General features: G+C 50.2%; 1 protein-coding gene across 1 annotated transcript in view; it reads right to left on the bottom strand.

Annotated features, from left to right (window-relative positions):
* Positions 1–19962, bottom strand: part of NCEH1 (neutral cholesterol ester hydrolase 1) — a 61150-nt gene that overhangs the window by 5178 nt on the left and 36010 nt on the right. The window contains exon 4 of the mRNA XM_075340616.1: positions 12315–12486. Within this exon, the coding sequence (XP_075196731.1) occupies positions 12315–12486 (172 nt within the window). The remainder of the gene's footprint in view (positions 1–12314; positions 12487–19962) is intronic.

Here is a 19962-nt window from a genome sequence, read left to right as displayed (position 1 = left end):
AGAGTAACGTAAGTATCATTGTTATTAATAACCTACACCTCATGTAACAAAAATGATGGAGTGTTGGGAGATTTAGAACTCAGCCTTAGGCCACGTTCCGTATTTTATCTCAGCATCTGTAGCCAAAACCAGGAGTGGAACAGTCAGAGGTAAAAGTATAATAGAAAGACAAAGCACCACTTCTGGATTTAGTACCCACTCCTGGTTCTGGCTACAAATACTGAATGTGTGAGTATGTTCCGCTCTTATTCATTCTGGAAAAGTATGAGAAAAAAAAGCCATCTTGGTGTTACGATCACTTTTGTCAATATGGTTTACAAGTTTGTACTGTACCCAAAAGCCACCATTAAACTTACGGGGTGCTTTCAACTAAAACATTATGGGATACCATTCGTATATGCCACAAATGTCTGAGAGGGTCCATTTTTGAGATTCACCATCAGAAAAATGAGAGAAGGGTGGGGGTCTCTTGCTCCCTAATACACAAAGGGGAAAAGAGATCCCTGCCCAGCAAGCTGTATTGCAGATTCTGGAAGTTATGAAAAATACAAGCGTTTTACAATAAACTAGAATGTGGAGAAGAGCACATATACTGTAGATTTCCCATAAATCTTTCCCCTGGAGTAATCTGGCCAAATCTCATACAGAATTAGGTCTATTACAGAGCCTAAAAGATGGAACATGAAACTGATTAAAAAATATGCATAAAGTGAAAATCCGTCATGGTTAGTGCATGGCATAGTACAATAACAGATCTGCTCATCTAAAGGGGGCTTTACACGCAACAACATCGCTAACGAGATGTCGTTGGGGGTCACGAAATTCGTGACACACATCCGGCCTCGTTAGTGACGTAGTTGCGTGTGAAACTTACAAACGACTGCTAACGATCAAAATTACTCACCTAATCGTTGACACGTCATTCTAATCCCAAATATCGTTGCTGTTGCAGGACGCAGGTTGTTCGTCGTTCCTGAGGCAGCACACATCGCTATGTGTGACACCCCAGGATTGAGGAACAACACCGTACCTGCGTCCTCCGGCAACGAGGTGGGCGTCACTTTCTTTCGGCTGCTTTCCGCCCCTCCGCTTCTATTGGACGGCTGCCGTGTGACATCGCTGTGAAGCCGCACGAACCGCCCCCTTAGAAAGGAGGCAGTTTGCCGGCCACAGCGACGTCGCAGGGAAGGCAAGTCCGTGTGATGGATCCTAGCGATGTTGTGCGCCAAGGGCAGCGATTTGCCTGTGACGCACAACCGACGGGGCGGGTGCTTTCACCAGCGACATCGCTAGCTTAATCCACCTCTCCCCTCGCTACTCCCCAGCCTCGCCACTCTGCCAATCCCTTCACTGGCTTCCCATCGCCCAACGACTCCAGTTCAAAACATTAACCATGACATACAAAGCCATGCACAACCTGTCTCCTCCCTACATCTGTGACCTAGTCTCCCAGTACCTACCTGCACGCAACCTTAGATCCTCACAAGATCTCCTTCTCTGCTCCTCTCTTATCTCCTCTTCCCACAATCGTGTACAAGATTTCTCCCGTGCATCCCCCATACTCTGGAACGCTCTACCTCAGCACATCAGACTCTCCCCTACCGTGGAAAGCTTCAAGAGGAACCTCAAGACCCACCTCTTCCAACAAGCCTACAACCTACAATAGCCCTCAGCCCAGTAGACCACTGCGCAACCAGCTCTGTCCTCACCTATTGTACCATCACCCATTCCCTGTAGACTGTGAGCCCTCGCGGGCAGGGTCCTCTCTCCTCCTATACCAGTCTGTCTTGTACTGTTAATGATTGTTGTACGTATACCCTCTTTCACTTGTAAAGCGCCATGGAATAAATGGCACTATAATAATAAATAATAATAATAATAATAATAGCGTTGTCGCTGCGTGTAAAGCAGCCTTTACTCCATCAAGTTGCTTAGAATAGAGACCATACAATTCTCACACAGAACAGTGCCATCCTCATGGCTGAGGGCAACATGTGTCCACAGCTTGCAGATTCTAAGGTTCTACTGCACAGAGTTTTACATTATCACCATCAACTGGACATTGGCAGAATGTTGTTTTGGATTGTTCATGGATACTGGCGTCTCTTATTAAGGCTTCTTGGTGTTGGCTACTCCACTTAGTGTGTACTGAGGAACACTGTGGTACTTACCTTTTCACCCATGTACAGGCATATGGCATTCATTGTTAACAGCAATTGGCTGCATCCATTGAGTAGCTGCTGATGGAGTCAACTAGCCAGATCAATAACGGGGGATAGAAACAATAGAACAATGCAGAATCAGAAAGAAAAGACCAGGTCAAAATGGTAGCCAAGGTTAAAGGCCCCAATACACAGAGCAATCTCGGGATGAACCTGCTAATATCAACGGGTGAGGCTGACACTTGTGTGTATTAGAGCATGGAAAAGATATCCATTAGCTGGTCTGATTTCGGACTGCTTATCACTTTATTCTCCTGGAGATAAGGTGCAAGCAGAGATCTCCGAGGGTGGTTTTCTGATAGATGACACAGGGGCACTTGGCTGAGTGAGCACTCCGGTGTATAGGAGAGACTGCCGAGATAACGATGGTCCATTCAGCCATCAGCTCAGTCAACAGTCTTAGGTGCATGGACGGCTTAAAGGGGGCTTTACACGCAACGACATCGCTAATGAGATGTCGTTGGGGGTCACGGAATTCGTGACGCACATCCGGCCTCGTTAGCGACGTTGTTGCGTGTGAAACGCACGAACGACCGCTAACGATCAAAATTAGTCACCATATCGTTGATACGTCGTTCTAAGCTCAAATATCGTTGCTGTTGCAGGACGCAGGTTGTTAATCGTTCCTGAGGCAGCACACATCGCTGTGTGACACCGCAGGAACAAAGAACTACATTGTACCTGCGGCCGCCGGCAATGAGGAAGGAATCAGGTGGGCAGGAAGTTCCAGCCGCTCATCTCCGCCCCTCCGCTTCTATTGGGCGGCCGTTTAGTGACGCCGAACAAACCTCCCCCTTAGAAAGGAGGCGGTTCGTCGGCCACAGCGACGTCGCTAGGCAGGTAAGTAGTGTGACGGGGACTAACGATGTTGTGCGCCACGGGCAGCGATTTGCCCGTTACGAGCACAACCGACGGGGGCGGGTGCTTTCACTGTGTAAAGTGGCCTTTAGTCTAGAATATCAGGCAGATACAGCAGGCTAAAGAGAGGTCACACAGTCCAGGTCAAATCCAAAATAGCAATACCAGGATTTAACAATTGGAGTTGTTAAATAAGCCGGGTCAGATACCAGAAAAAAAAAAAAAAAATACATCATGAATGGAACACGATGCTATAACTGGAAGGGTCAATGTAAGCTTCCTTTGTATAACTAGAGTGCAAAGCACACAGAATGACCACTGATCTTCACCATGTCCTTAGTTTGCTTCATAGCCCCTGACACTGGCCAGTCAGCAAACCCTAATCTATATATATAATTGCCTTATTCTGTCTGTCTGTCTTGCTCCAAAATTGTGTCCTTACGGTGACACAAAGCGGATTGGCCGCTGGCCTCGCCATGACCCCACCCCCCGCACGGATTGGTCGCTTGCCCTGGCTCCCTCCCCACACGGATTGGCCGGCCGCTCGCACAGGCTCCGCCCCCCACATGGATTGGCCTCTCGCCCCGGCACCCTGCACGTATTGGCAACTTGCCACGCCCCGCCCCCCTCACGCAATGCACGCTTGCTCTGGCCCCGCCCCCCGCACGCATCCCCCGAACTGACAAGGAGACACGACTCCCAGGTGAGTACTGTACCCCCGGGAGCCCACACCAGCATACGCCACCAACCCAGCCGACACAAACCCTCGCATTGCTGGGTTTTGCCGCCGTATGCTGGTGTGGGCTCCCGTGCGAGTGGGGGACGTGATGCGCTGGTAACCATGGTAGCATAGTTACCAGTGCATCAAGGTCCTGCAGCGGCGGAACATCCACACACATAACAGACACACACACACACATCAGATCACACTCACTCTCACACACACACACCTCACACACACACATCAGATCGCATCCACATACTCACAGCATCCGGAGATATCGCTTGCTTCTCGGCCGCGATACTGTGCTGTGAGCTTCCAGGACCTGCCGGAGGATCACATGGCCAGAAGCATGTGGTATCTCCGGATGTTGTGAGTGTGAGCGCGTATGTGCAATATCGTCAATCGGGTGTGAGAGTGTGTATGCCATCGGGTGTGTGTGTGAGAGTGTGTATGCCATCGGGTGTGTGTGTGAGAGTGTGTATGCCATCGGGTGTGTGTGTGAGAGTGTGTATGCCATCGGGTGTGTGTGTGAGAGTGTGTATGCCATCGGGTGTGTGTGTGTGAGTGTGTATGCCATCGGGTGTGTGTGTGAGTGTGTATGCCATCGGGTGTGTGTGTGTGAGAGTGTGTATGCCATCGGGTGTGTGTGTGAGAGTGTGTATGCCATCGGGTGTATGTGTGAGAGTGTGTATGCCATCGGGTGTATGTGTGAGAGTGTGTATGCCATCGGGTGTGTGTGAGAGTGTATGCCATCGGGTGTGTGTGAGTGTATGCCATCGGGTGTGTGTGAGTGTATGCCATCGGGTGTGTGTGAGTGTATGCCATCGGGTGTGTGTGTGAGAGAGTGTATGCCATCGGGTGTGTGTGTGAGTGTATGCCATCGGGTGTGTGTGTGAGTGTATGCCATCGGGTGTGTGTGTGAGTGTATGCCATCGGGTGTGTGTGTGAGTGTATGCCATCGGGTGTGTGTGTGAGTGTATGCCATCGGGTGTGTGTGTGAGTGTATGCCATCGGGTGTGTGTGTGAGTGTATGCCATCGGGTGTGTGTGTGTATGCCATCGGGTGTGTGTGTGAGTGTATGCCATCGGGTGTGTGTGAATGTATGCCATCGGGTGTGTGTGAGTGTATGCCATCGGGTGTGTGTGAGTGTATGCCATCGGGTGGGTGTGAGTGTATGCGATCGGGTGTGTGTGTGTGTGTGAGTGTATGCGATCGGATCTGTGAGTGTCGGCAGAAGAGCACGGCGTGCTGGAGGAGGCTGGGAGGAGAGAGGCTGATCCTGGGGAAGGCTGGGAGGGGGAGGCTGATGTTGGGGGAGGCTTTGAGGCTGTAGGCTGATGCTGGGGGAGGCTGATGTTGGGGGAGGCTGGGAGGGTGTAGGCTGATGCTGGGGGAGACTGATGCTGGGGGAGGCTGGGAGGAGAGAGGCTGATGCTGGGGGAGGCTGATGCTGGGGGTGGCTGGGATGAGAGAGGCTGATGCTGGGGGAGGCTGATGCTGGGGGAGGCTGATGCTGGGGGAGGCTGATGCTGGGGGAGGCTGATGCTGGGGGAGGCTTGGAGGAGAGAGGCTGATGCTGGGGGAGGCTGATGCTGGGTGAGGCTGGAAGGAGAGAGGCTGATGCTGGGGGAGGCTGGAAGGAGAGAGGCTGATGCTGGGGGAGGCTGATGCTGGAGGAGGCTGGGAGGAGAGAGGCTGATGCTGGGGGAGGCTGGAAGGAGAGAGGCTGATGCTGGGGGAGGCTGGAAGGAGAGAGGCTGATGCTGGGGGAGGCTAATGCTAGGGGAGGCTGGGAGGAGAGAGGCTGATGCTGGAGAAGGCTGGGAGGAGAGAGGCTGATGCTGGGGGAGGCTGGAAGGAGAGAGGCTGATGCTGGGGGAGGCTGGAAGGAGAGAGGCTGATGCTGGGGGAGGCTAATGCTAGGGGAGGCTGGGAGGAGAGAGGCTGATGCTGGAGGAGGCTGGGAGGAGAGAGGCTTATGCTGGGGGAGGCTGGGAGGAGAGGCTGATGCTGGGGGAGGCTGGGAGGAGAGGCTGATGCTGGGGGAGGCTGGGAGGCAGAGGCTGATGCTGGGGGAGGCTGGGAGGCAGAGGCTGATGCTGGGGGAGGCTGGGAGGCGGAGGCTGATGCTGGGGGAGGCTGATGCTGGGGGAGGCTGGAAGGAGAGAGGCTGATGCTGGGGGAGGCTGATGCTGGGGGAGGCTGGAAGGAGAGAGGCTGATGCTGGGGGAGGCTGATGCTGGGGGAGGCTGGAAGGAGAGAGGCTGATGCTGGGGGAGGCTGATGCTGGGGGAGGCTGGAAGGAGAGAGGCTGATGCTGGGGGAGGCTGATGCTGGGGGAGGCTGGAAAGAGAGAGGCTGATGCTGGGGGAGGCTGGAAGGAGAGAGGCTGATGCTGGGGGAGGCTGATGCTGGGGGAGGCTGGAAGGAGAGAGGCTGATGCTGGGGGAGGCTGATGCTGGGGGAGGCTGGAAAGAGAGAGGCTGATGCTGGGGGAGGCTGATGCTGAGGGAGGCTGGGAGGTGGAGGCTGATGCTGGGGAAGGCTGGGAGGAGGGACGCTGGGAGGGGGGAGGCTGAGACAAGAGAGGCTGAGGCTGGGAGGAGAGAGGCTGAGGCTGGGAGGAGAGAGGCTGAGGCTGGGAGGAGAGAGGCTGAGGCTGGGAGGAGAGAGGCTGAGGCTGGGAGGAGAGAGGCTGAGGCTGGGAGGAGAGAGGCTGAGGCTGGGAGGAGAGAGGCTGAGGCTGGGAGGAGAGAGGCTGAGGCTGGGAGGAGAGAGGCTGAGGCTGGGAGGAGAGAGGCTGAGGCTGGGAGGAGAGAGGCTGAGGCTGGGAGGAGAGAGGCTGAGGCTGGGAGGAGAGAGGCTGAGGCTGGGAGGAGAGAGGCTGATGCTGGGAGGAGAGAGGCTGATGCTGGGAGGAGAGAGGCTGATGCTGGGAGGAGAGAGGCTGATGCTGGGGGAGGCTGGGAGGAGGGAGGCTGGGAGGGGGGAGGCTGAGAGAAGAGCGGCTGAGGCTGGGAGGAGAGAGGCTGAGGCTGGGAGGAGAGAGGCTGAGGCTGGGAGGAGAGAGGCTGAGGCTGGGAGGAGAGAGGCTGAGGCTGGGAGGAGAGAGGCTGAGGCTGGGAGGAGAGAGGCTGATGCTGGGAGGAGAGAGGCTGATGCTGGGGGCAGAGAGGCTGATGCTGGGGGCAGAGAGGCTGATGCTGGGGGCAGAGAGGCTGATGCTGGTGCAGCATGGGGGATGGAGCGCGATGGGGGGTGCGCAGCATGGGGGATGGAGCACGATGGGGAGTGCGCAGCATGGGGGATGGAGCACGATGGGGAGTGCGCAGCATGTGGGATGGAGCACGTTTGGGACTGCGCAGCATGGCGGATGGACCACGTTTGGGAGTGCGCAGCATGGCGGATGGAGCACGTTTGGGAGTGCGCAGCATGGCGGATGGAGCACGTTTGGGAGTGCGCAGCATGGCGGATGGAGCACGTTTGGGAGTGCGCAGCATGGCGGATGGAGCACGTTTGGGAGTGCGCAGCATGGCGGATGGAGCACGTTTGGGAGTGCGCAGCATGGCGGATGGAGCACGTTTGGGACTGCGCAGCATGGCGGATGGACCACGTTTGGGACTGCGCAGCATGGCGGATGGACCACGTTTGGGAGTGCGCAGCATGGCGGATGGAGCATGTTTGGGAGTGTGCAGCATGGCGGATGGAGCACGTTTGGGAGTGCACAGCATGGCGGATGAAGCACGATGGGGGGGTGCGCAGCATTGGGGATGGAGCACGGTGGGAGGTGCACACCTCCCCCCAACACACACACACACACACACACACACACACACACACACACACTGGGAACCACAAACACCGCCGTACACAGACACCCACACACACACAACACCCAACACACAAACACTGCGGCATACATAAATATACGCACATACCACGCAACACACACACATTGCACAAAACATACCTCCCCCCAAAACACACCACACCCACACAAACCGCGCAACACACACACACACACACACAACGCTACAGACACACAGCGCTCCACAAACAACGCAACACACGCAACACACATACAACACCGCTCTCACCCCCCGCCACACCCAGACAACACCCAGAACATGTACAGCGCCCTACACAAACACTTGGTAACTACACATAACAACATCTATATATATAACAAAAATCATACATTAACTACACAATATGTAAATTCTAGAATACCCGATGCGTAGAATCGGGCCACCTTCTAGTTGATATAGTATTAATTCAGTGTCAGTGATCATGCTGCCCCGCAGCACAAAGTACACCAGGACAAGGGTATGACTGTCTACCTCCACTGTTGGGTTAACTTGTCACCCAGTGAGTAAACCGGCTGAGGTCCACAACTGTGTAGCCACACATCGTTACCAATGGGAATATGAAGTCCCATTTGTTAATTTATTAATTCACAGGAAGAATAACAGGAACAGAGTTCAAAAATATAGCTCAGAAGTTGTTTTTTTTTTTTTTTTAACTATACTAGATATGAGGAGAGATCAGGTCTTCAGTAACATTTTTTTTTAGAAAAATGTACCCAGAAATGGAAAAACAGATGAATCATAATCTTTTGGCTTGTTCTAGAAGTGAATCCACATGCTGCATAATAAGATGATCTATTTTTTAGAATATGAGCATAATCTCCTCCATTAGTGATCGTCATCGTTTAATTCAGGTTAAAGTTGAATTTGAGCATCTGAAAATGACGAGAAGCAATACAAAAAGTATTGGAAAAAAGATGGGAGGAAATATTAAGGCCCTGTCACACACAGAGATAAATCTGCGGCAGATGTGTGGTTGTAGTGAAATTGTGGACAATCAGTGCCAGGTTTGTGGCTGTGTACAAATGGAAGAATATGTCCAGGATTTCACTGCAACCACAGATCTGCCAAAGATTTATCTCTGCGTGTGACAGGGCCTTTATTCTCTTCTGCCTGGTAAAATGGTAGGTCTATTATAAAGGAGGACACTTCCATCATCTGGTGTAACTGTACAACATGCAGAGAACCAACAGTGCCCCTTAGTGGTCAGCAATGGGATGGCTGTTTACAATTTGTGAACATATATTTTGCAGTATCATTCTTTTAGTAAAAAAAAAAATATTTTAAAACCTTAGTAAAAGTTGTAATTGATTTCTTGCAGCCATTTCCATACCTCCCATTGACTATTGAGCAGTTCCATGGAGGTTTGACGGCCACATACAACTCCTAAAAATAGATGACCTGTCCAAAAGAACAGGGTACCAGGGTCCGCCTAGTGATCAGTGAAGTTTCCAATGAAATGGTCTCTAGTGAGCCAACATGTGTAGAAGGCCTTTCATGGGGTTTCCCATAAACATTTACCACCCCACCGCAGAATAGATGGTGAATGTGTGACTACTAGGGTTTTGGCCTGAGACGCTCAAGGATTCCGAGAATGGAGGGGCCTAGAGCATTTGATTGAAGATGCCTGTTCTTGTGATTAAAAGGCAGGTTTAGCAGCTTTAATCAAAGAGGCCATACATATAACATTAAAGGGAACCTGTCAGCAGAAATTTTGCTTTAAACCTAAAAGTTTCCCCTTCTGCAGCTCCTGGGTTGCATTCTAGCAGTGTTCTATAGTTATTGTACCCCCTTTTAGACCAAATTAAATACTTTATAAAGTTGTACCTTTTGGTATGCAAATCTTCTAAATTATCCATGGGGGCGGGTTGTCTGGTGTCCGTTACTGTCCCTCAGCAAGTGTCCACCCATAATCTCGTGCCCGCCCTTTTCCCTCTGCCTCCAGCGTTTTGCGCAAGCGCTGGCCAGATCACCCGACGGCGGCAGTCAGTGGCGGCGGCAGTCAATGGCGGCGGCAGCAGCGGAGGCAGCCAGCGGCGGCAGCGAAGGCAGCCAGCGGCGGCAGTGAAGGCTGCCAGTGGCGGCAGCGAAGGCTGCCAGCAGGAGCGGAGGCAGCCAGCGGCAGAGACAGCCAGTGGCGGCAGCCAGTGGCGGCGGCAGCCAGTGGTGGCGGCGGCAGTGAGTGGCGGAGGCAGTCAGCGGCGGCGGCAGCGGAGGCAGTCAGCGGCGGCGGCAGCGGAGGCAGTCAGCGGCGGCGGCAGCGGAGGCAGTCAGCGGCGGCGGCAGCGGAGGCAGTCAGCGGCAGCGGAGGCAGTCAGCGGCGAAGGCGAGTCAGTAGTTGAGCAGGCTGGTGCAGTGAGTGTCCCAGTGTCCGCAGTCCCGGTTCAAATGATGGCGCCTGGAGCGAAGCATGTGCAGATGGAGCTCTCATCCAAGGGCTCTATCTGCGCAAGCGCTGACTCCCGGCACCATCATTTTAACTGGGACACTCACCGCACAGCCACCGCAGTCCGCACAGCCACCGCAGTCCGCACAGCCACCGCAGTCCGCACAGCCACCTGCCCGCACGCACAGAGTGCCAGCCAGCAGGCCGCCCACCCAGCCGCACAGAGAGGCAGCCGCTTCTAGGACAGAGAGGGAGTCGGCACCGACAGGCACCCAGCCACAGGCACCCGGCCACCCCATAGACAGTCCCCCCCCCGGTAAGCTATGTTCGGATTTTAAGATGCACCCCTCATTTTCCTCCCAACTTTTTGGGAGGAAAAGTGCGTTTTATAATCCGAAAAATATGGTACATTAGCTTAGATATCCAAGGTTATGGCCACGCATATAGGGAAAGTTAGTTAATTGCTAGTGGTCGTAACCATGGATACCTAAGCTACTGCAATGAGCTACCTACCTACACATGAGCTAACATGGCTAACAGAAAAACTAGACTACATGTATCATGTATAATTGGAGGCATTTGGTAATATTACACCTACTACATTTTAAAATATAACCTTGAAGATGGGAATACCCTTTTAAAGGCAAATATCTTAAAAATGTACGATACTTTCCCAATGGAAATATTAAAATGCTCAACGGTTTATGGAGAAATCTTTATATATTAACCATCTTTAAAGGGTTTATCTCGGACTTTCCTTATTATTTTTTTTAGGGGCTAAGTATTTGCTGGTAGATAGTTGCTACATCTCTGCCTGTTCTACTCAGTGATGATCTCTGCCGGCTCAGAGTGGTCAGGGACCAATTTTACCGGCAATTTCTTCTGAAGTTACATTAACTGAGCAGTTTCTTTTCTTCTGCTTTGCTTTGTTGAAATGGCATTACTGCAGTCGTCATGCTGATTGATAGTTGACTCCCCCGCTGCCTAACTGCATGGAGCTGGCTCTCAATTGAATGACGTCAGCAGTAAACGCCCCATAGACAGAGCAGAGCAGAAGAGAAAGAGCTGTTCTGTTGACATGTAGTGAAATGAAGCAGAGGAATCGCGGCCTAAGATGGGAGCGATCTCTGCAGGGCAGCACAGGCAGGCAGTTAGCGACTATCTGCTGTTCAGTTTTCAGATCCATAAAAATAAAATAAAAAAAAAATACCCAAAGTCTTGGATAAACCCTTTAAAGGAAACTTGTCAGGTCCAATATGCACCCCAGAGCCACGAGCAGTTGTGGGTGCATATTGCTAATCCCTGCCTAACTGTCCCTGTATGCACTAGCATAGAGAAAGGGATTTTTAGAAAAAGTATTTCTAAAAGATCTTTTATCTTATGCTAATGAGCGAGGGGACTAGTTCCCTGGGCGTACGTTCTCCTGGCTAGTCAGCCCCATTAGCAGGTCAGTATGCCCCTGTGGCTGTGCTAACATGCTAATGAATATGCAGCGTAACAGGATGATCTCACTCACCTCTCCACTGACATTGCGTCCGCAGGGGGATTTCGGCTCAGTGCACATGATCCAGGAGTTTGGGTCATGCGCACTACTTCAGTTTGAAGCCAGGAGGCGTACACCCGGCTTCATAGAGTTTGGGTCATGAGCACTAAGCCGAAATCCCCCATCGGACGCAATGAAGGCGGAGAGGTGAGTGAGATTATCCTCTGACGCTGCACATTCATTAGCATATTAGCACACCCACAGGGGCGTACTAACATGCTAATGGAACCGACTGCCAAGGGGAACTAACGCCCAGGGGACTAAAGCCCTTGCTCATTAGCATACGATAAAAGATCTTTAGAAATACTTTTTCTAAAGATCCCTTTATCTATGTTAGTATATACAGGGACGGTTACTCAGGGATTAGCAATATGCACCCAGAACTGCTCGTGGTTCTGGGTGCATATTACATCTGACAGATTCCCTTTAAGTAGTCACATCTACATTGATATCTTTAAGGTAATTGAGGAGTTAATCATTCCTTCCATAGAAAAGGTAATGGGATGAAAGAAAAATTATTTCCCCATTATGTGGCAGTTTGCCTGCAGTCATATGAAACAGATTGTGTTGTGGATTTTTTTGTGGTTGTCCTGTTACCTGGCAGAAGTCACCGAATCATTTTCAGATGAATAGAATGGACTTAGAGTCACAGAAATGTAAATCTTGTGTAAAAAACGTATGAAGTAAGAACACTACTCAATACACAGATGGTTACCTGCTGACACAATGCTGCCGCCAGGTTTCCTCCAGCACTGTCTCCAGAAAGTGCAATCCTGTGCGGATCTACAGAATACGTGGCGAGGACTTCTGGTTTTAAGAAGTATTTAGTGGCGGCATATACGTCATGTATTTGCTCTGGAAAATGTACATTTGGTACTAGTCTGTACCTAGAAATAAAGAATAATATGCATAAACATATACATAGGAAATCGTGCTGTAAAAGCCAAATGCTGTGAGTGCAGGAGGCTGAAGAAAAATCTTGGGAAATGCGATATTCGAGTAGCACACCAGCTCTTTCATTTTGTGCCAAAAATGATAATTCACCAACAATATTCCAGAGGTGTCACTTATTTCATGCCTGCTCAGTTACATCTATATATACACACACACACATTAAGTAGAGATGTACCAGGATTTCCATATATCACAGCACTCGGCTATCTCCATTAGTCCTATATGGAAGGAGTGGAATAGCCGTGCACTGGCCCGACCATCGCTCCATTCAAGTAGGAGCACGGGACCCCTGTTCTTGAGATTGGTGAAATTATCACGCATTGCTCCAGGGCTGCATTGTACTTGTGATGGGGGCCCAGCAATGTTGGAAGAGTGGCCAGACAGTTCATGATATCACGAGTCTCTTGAGCGTCAATGCGCTGGATCCACTTTACTTGTACATGTTCCATTGAAGTCTCTAGAGCACATAGAACTCTATAGAGAGGTCAAAGCATGAATTAAGAAAAACATATTGGCTAGGGGAAACTGGTGAGTGTGCGCAGGACACATCAAAACAAAGCTGCCAGAGATTGTACAGAGGTTTTAGAATAACATATGCTCTCATCCAAACAAGGTCTATGTCAGGAAAGCCCTCCCATATTTCAGCAAAACAATGGCTAACCAACCACATATTGCAAACATCAAACTAGCATGGCTTTATAGAAATGGAAGAAGAGGAGTTCGGGGGAAGAAGAGGAGTTCGGGGGAAGAAGAGGAGTTCGGGGGAAGAAGGGGAGTTCGGGGGAAGAAGAGGAGTTCGGGGGAAGAAGAGGAGTTCGGGGGAAGAAGAGGAGTTCGGGGGAAGAACCGACCGCCTGCAGTCCAGATCTTTCATCAATACAAAACATTTAGTGCATTAGGAAACAAAAAAATCCGGCAAAGAAAACCCAGGACGGTGGAGCAGCTAGAATCCTACATCAGACAAGACTGCAACAACATTACTCCCCCCAAACTCCAGCTATCAGACTCCTCACTTTTCAGAAGTTCACAGACTATTGTACTAGGAAGAGGTGATACCACACAATGGTAGACATGATCATGTCCAAACTTGTTTCAGATGTGTTGCTGCCATCAATTACTAAAAGGACTTTTCTTTTCAAATTAAATGGGAACATTAAGGGACAATATGGCTATACGAGATTTCCAATAAATTGCATTCTTGTCATTCATTTGACACTGCGTCAACTTTTTTGCAAATCGGGGTGGTATTTTTAGAATGACCCACTTATTTATTAATGACTGAATAGTTGCTATAAAAAAATGCTGCAGTTTGGCATCCAGTGATACTCCGCTCACTTTGGGTGGATCTGGTGTACAGCGTTTCACATCTTTGGCCTATTAAACTCCTTACACAGAGCAATTAACATAACTCACCAACTCGGAGAATAAATATTGAAACTCCAATAAGGTGACCACAAATGCCAGTCCTATGTACATCAGACAAGTCACACAAGCAAATATATGTAAAAAGGAGACAGAAGACAAATACATTGAAAGAATATGACATTTTTTAGCCAAATATTAAGGAACTAGTAAAATTCAGTCAGATATGCACGAAAAGTAAACATAGCAAATATATACACCGAGCACTACCAGATGGGCTGAAAACCAGAAGCAACAGACACCAGGGCAGTGTTTCGCCCAATGCCCTGTAATCTGTATAGACACACATATTATATCCTTATTTATCAAAGAAGAGGAGGAGGAAGGATCTAGAAGTCATCCCACCTCCATTATACATGGAAACTTAGTAGTAATTGTCATTTCCTATCTCAATAATTAGTGATGAGCGAGCACTACCATGATGTGGGGGGCTCGGTACTCGCAACAAGCAGTTGGACATGACTCATGTACTGAGTATATTGGAGGACCTTCCGGAAAAATGCTAGAGTTCCCCATTGACTTCTGATCGACTCAAGCACATAGTATAACGCGTTACGAGTACTGACCATGGTAGTGCTCGCTCATCACAAGTAATAATCTGTCTTCACTGACTACAGATTTTACCCAGAAATTGAGAATTTTGATGATTGATCAGTCTGGGTAGATAAAGAAGCAAATTTGTCCGAGAAGATATTATAAAGTTTCTCATTTTCCCTTGTACTATTGATTTATGACATAAAAACGATGGTTACACTGTAACTTATATTAGCTATATGTCCTGCGGTAATATGTAGTGAAAAGAAGCACTAATTCAGGCCCCTTCTCTCCTCTGTACTAACATTAGTACTAATATTAATGGATTGTGCAGCTGGCACACAAAACATATTTTTATAAGAAGTAAAAACATGAACAATGAAATAACTTGTCTAATAATGTAGATCCTCCCCAGTTTGACCTGAGGCATGGACTCCATAACATCTCTGGACCTTTTCATGATTACTGGTATACCTTGGACTAATCCCTGTATACCAGGAACACATCTTAAGACCTACAATATTAGAGATGCCGAAACTCTCTTCTTTATCCGTTCCTACTTGGTCAGTGTCCATCTTCCCACACGTCAAATTCAAGAACTGACTGTCCCCTTGCTGCTCACTTTCCCAACTCCTTGACCGCTGCCATTGCTAGTCACCTCACCTCAGCAGGTTTTATTGCCCTCATTTTATTCCCGCTGCTCCCCTCAGTATTTTCTTTTTCTGAATCCATCAATTAAATAATTATGGGATGTTTTATTTAGTGCTAATTTTTATGGTCTTCACCAAGGAAAGCTGCCTACAGACACACACCCAGAGAACCCTGTGAACCACGTCTGCTTGGTGAAGACCATAAGAATCACCACTAAGTAGAAAGGCCGATATCTCTGGGACCATGCGGCAGAATTTAAAAAGAAAAAGAAAAAATAAATCCACACAACCAGAAGTGAACAGTCAGGGAGCAGCGGCAATAAAAATAAGAGCAAAAAACTTACCAATTTTGCCCTGGTGGCAAGTTCACTTTAACCCCTTAATTGCAATATCACATACATATACAGTGGTACCTCGGTTTTAATTTACACAGTTATCGTTAGTTTCGCTTTTTGTTGATTTCTTGCATTCAAAATTTGCTTTGGTTTTTGTTGATTGCCTTGTTTTTGTTTGTTTTCGTCTGCATGCCTACGTGACTACGCTGCTAATTTAGAGACAACAAAGCGTGATTCCATATCACCCCGCTCATCAGTTTCAAAATGTATGCACGATAAAGAAGGGAATTTTGTTTACTTACCGTAAATTCCTTTTCTTCTAGCTCCAATTGGGAGACCCAGACAATTGGGTGTATAGCTACTGCCTCCGGAGGCCACACAAAGTACTACACTTAAAAGTGTAAGGCCCCTCCCCTTCTGGCTATACACCCCCCCGTGGGATCACGGGCTCCTCAGTTTTAGTGCAAAAGCAAGAAGGAGGAAAGCCAATAACTGTTTTAAATACAAATTCAACCCGAGAAACAACCTCGGAGAACTGAACTGTTCAACATGAACAACATGTGCACCCGAAAAGAACAAATTTCCTAAGAAAAACAGGGCGGGTGCTGGGTCTCCCAATTGGAGCTAGAAGAAAAGGAATTTACGGTAAGTAAACAAAATTCCCTTCTTCTTTGTCGCTCCTAATTGGGAGACCCAGACAATTGGGACGTCCAAAAGCAGTCCCTGGGTGGGTAAAAGAATACCTCGTGATAGGGCCGTCAAACAGCCCTTTCCTACAGGTGAGCCACCGCCGCCTGAAGGACTTGTCTACCTAGGCCGGCATCCGCCGAAGCGTAGGTATGCACCTGATAATGCTTGGTAAAAGTGTGCAGACTCGACCAGGTAGCCGCCTGGCACACCTGCTGAGCCGTAGCCTGGTGCCGTAATGCCCAGGACGCACCCACGGCTCTGGTAGAATGGGCTTTCAGTCCTGATGGAATCGGAAGCCCAGCAGAACGGTAGGTGTGAAGAATTGGTTCCTTGATCCAACGCGCAAGGGTGGATTTGGAAGCTTGTGACCCTTTACGCTGACCAGCGACAAGGACAAAGAGTGCATCCGAGCGGCGCAGAGGCGCCGTGCGGGAAATGTAGATCCTGAGTGCTCTCACCAGATCCAATAAATGCAAACCTTTTTCAAATTGGTGAACTGGATGCGGACACAAAGACGGTAAAGTGATATCTTGATTGAGATGAAAGGAAGATACCACCTTGGGAAGAAATTCTGGAATTGGACGCAGAACTACCTTGTCCTGGTGAAACACCAGGAATGGAGATCTGCATGATAACGCCGCCAGCTCGGACACTCTCCGAAGAGACGTGACCGCCACTAGAAAGGCCACTTTCTGTGAAAGACGAGAAAGGGAAACCTCCTTCATAGGCTCGAAAGGCGGCTTCTGGAGAGCAATTAGAACCTTGTTCAGGTCCCAGGGCTCCAACGGCCGCTTGTAAGGGGGGACGATATGACAAACCCCTTGCAGGAACGTGCGTACCTGAGGAAGTCGCGCCAGGCGTTTCTGAAAAAATACGGATAGCGCGGAGACTTGACCCTTAAGGGAGCCAAGCGACAAACCTTTTTCCAACCCAGACTGCAGGAAGGAAAGAAAAGTAGGCAATGCAAAAGGCCAGGGAGAAACTCCCTGAGCAGAGCACCAAGATAGGAATATCCTCCACGTCCTGTGGTAGATCTTGGCGGAGGATGGCTTCCTAGCCTGTCTCATGGTGGCAACCACTTCATGAGATAAACCTGAGGCCGCTAGGATCCAGGACTCAATGGCCACACAGTCAGGTTCAGGGCCGAAGAATTCAGATGGAAAAACGGCCCTTGAGACAGCAAGTCTGGACGGTCTGGTAGTGCCCACGGATGGCCTACCGTGAGGTGCCACAGATCCGGGTACCACGACCTCCTTGGCCAGTCTGGAGCGACGAGAATGGCGCGGCGGCAGTCGGACCTGATTTTGCGGAGCACTCTGGGCAACAATGCCAGAGGTGGGAACACATACGGTAGCCGGAACTGCGACCAATCTTGAACTAAGGCGTCTGCCGCCAGAGCTCGGTGATCGTGAGACCGTGCCATGAAAACCGGGACCTTGTTGTTGTGCCGTGACGCCATCAGGTCGACGTCCGGCATCCCCCAGCGGCGACAGATCTCCTGAAACACGTCCGGGTGAAGAGACCATTCCCCTGCGTCCATGCCCTGGCGACTGAGAAAGTCTGCTTCCCAGTTTTCTACGCCTGGGATGTGAACTGCGGATATGGTGGATGCCGTGTCTTCCACCCACGTCAGAATCCGCCGGACTTCCTGGAAGGCTTGCCGACTGCGTGTTCCCCCTTGGTGGTTGATGTATGCCACCGCTGTGGAGTTGTCCGACTGAATTCGGATCTGCTTGCCTTCCAGCCACTGTTGGAAGGCTTGTAGGGCAAGATAGACTGCTCTGATCTCCAGAACATTGATCTGAAGGGTGGACTCTTTCCGAGTCCACGTACCTTGAGCCCTGTGGTGGAGAAACACTGCTCCCCACCCTGATAGACTCGCATCTGTCGTGACCACCGCCCAGGATGGGGGTAGGAACGACTTTCCTTTTGACAATGAGGTGGGAAGAAGCCACCACCGGAGAGATTCCTTGGCTGCCTGAGAGAGGGAAACCTCCCTGTCGAGGGACGTCGACTTCCCGTCCCATTGGCGGAGAATGTCCCATTGTAGTGGACGCAGATGAAACTGCGCAAAAGGAACTGCTTCCATTGCTGCTACCATCTTCCCTAGGAAGTGCATGAGGCGCCTCAAGGGGTGCGACTGGCCCTGAAGGAGAGATTGCACCCCTATCTGTAGCGAGCACTGTTTGTCCAGTGGAAGTTTCACTATCGCTGAGAGAGTATGAAACTCCATGCCAAGATATGTTAGTGATTGGGTCGGGGTTAGATTTGACTTTGAAAAGTTGATAATCCACCCGAAACTCTGGAGAGTCTTCAGTGCCACGTTCAGGCTGTGTTGGCATGCCTCTTGAGAGGGTGCCTTGATAAGTAGATCGTCCAAATACGGGATCACGGAGTGACCTTGCGAGTGCAGGACTGCTACTACTGCTGCCATGACCTTGGTGAAGACCCGAGGGGCTGTCGCCAGCCCGAAAGGTAGAGCTACGAACTGCAGGTGTTCGCTTCCTATAACGAAGCGTAGAAAACGCTGATGCTCTGGCGCAATTGGCACGTGGAGATAAGCATCCTTGATGTCTATTGATGCTAGGAAATCTCCTTGAGACATTGAGGCGATAACGGAGCGGAGAGATTCCATCCGGAACCTCCTGGTTTTTACGTGTTTGTTGAGCAGCTTTAGATCCAGGACGGGACGGAACGACCCGTCTTTCTTTGGCACCACAAACAAATTGGAGTAAAAACCGTGACCTTGTTCCTGAAGAGGAACAGAAGTCACCACTCCTTCCGCCTTTAGAGCGGACACCGCTTGTAGCAGAGCATCGGCTCGGTCGGGCGGTGGAGAAGTTCTGAAGAAGCGAGTTGGAGGACGAGAGCTGAACTCTATCCTGTACCCGTGAGACAGAATGTCTCTCACCCAACGGTCTTTGACCTGTGACAGCCAAATGTCGCCAAAGCGGGAGAGCCTGCCACCGACCAAGGATGCGGAGAGAGGAGGCTGAGAGTCATGAGGAAGCCGTCTTGGTAACGGTTCTTCCGGCTGGCTTTTTTGGGCGTGATTGAGTCCGCCAAGAATCTGAGCCCCTCTGATCCTTTTGAGTCCTTTTGGACGAGTAGAATTGGGACCTGCCTGAGCCTCGAAAGGACCGAAAACCAGACTGTCCCCTCCTCTGTTGGGGTTTGTTTTGTCTGGGCTGAGGTAAGGATGAATCCTTACCCTTGGAGTGTTTAATGATTTCATCCAAACGCTCACCAAACAATCGGTCACGAGAAAAAGGCAAACTGGTTAAGCACTTCTTGGAAGAAGAATCTGCCTTCCATTCTCTCAACCACAGGGCTCTGCGTAAAACCACAGAGTTGGCTGACGCCACCGCCGTACGGCTCGTAGAGTCTAGGACAGCATTAATCGCGTAAGACGCGAATGCAGACATTTGAGAGGTCAAGGGTGCCACCTGCGGAGCAGATGTACGTGTGACCGTGTCGACCTGTGTAAGCCCAGCTGAAATAGCTTGGAGTGCCCATACGGCAGCGAATGCTGGCGCCAACGACGCTCCAATCGCTTCATAGATGGATTTTAACCAGAGCTCCATCTGTCTGTCAGTGGCATCTTTAAGTGCCGCCCCATCTTCCACTGTAACTAGAGATCTGGCTGCAAGCCTGGAGATTGGAGGGTCCACCTTGGGACCCTGTGTCCAGCCCTTGACCACGTCAGGGGGAAAAGGATAGCGTGTATCTTTAAGCCGTTTGGAAAAACGCTTATCTGGATAAGCGTGGTGTTCCTGGA

The sequence above is a fragment of the Anomaloglossus baeobatrachus genome, chromosome 3 (genome assembly GCF_048569485.1).
Source record: "Anomaloglossus baeobatrachus isolate aAnoBae1 chromosome 3, aAnoBae1.hap1, whole genome shotgun sequence".
NCBI classification, from domain to species: Eukaryota; Metazoa; Chordata; class Amphibia; order Anura; family Aromobatidae; genus Anomaloglossus; species Anomaloglossus baeobatrachus.
This window is presented reverse-complemented; position numbering and strand designations above follow the sequence as displayed.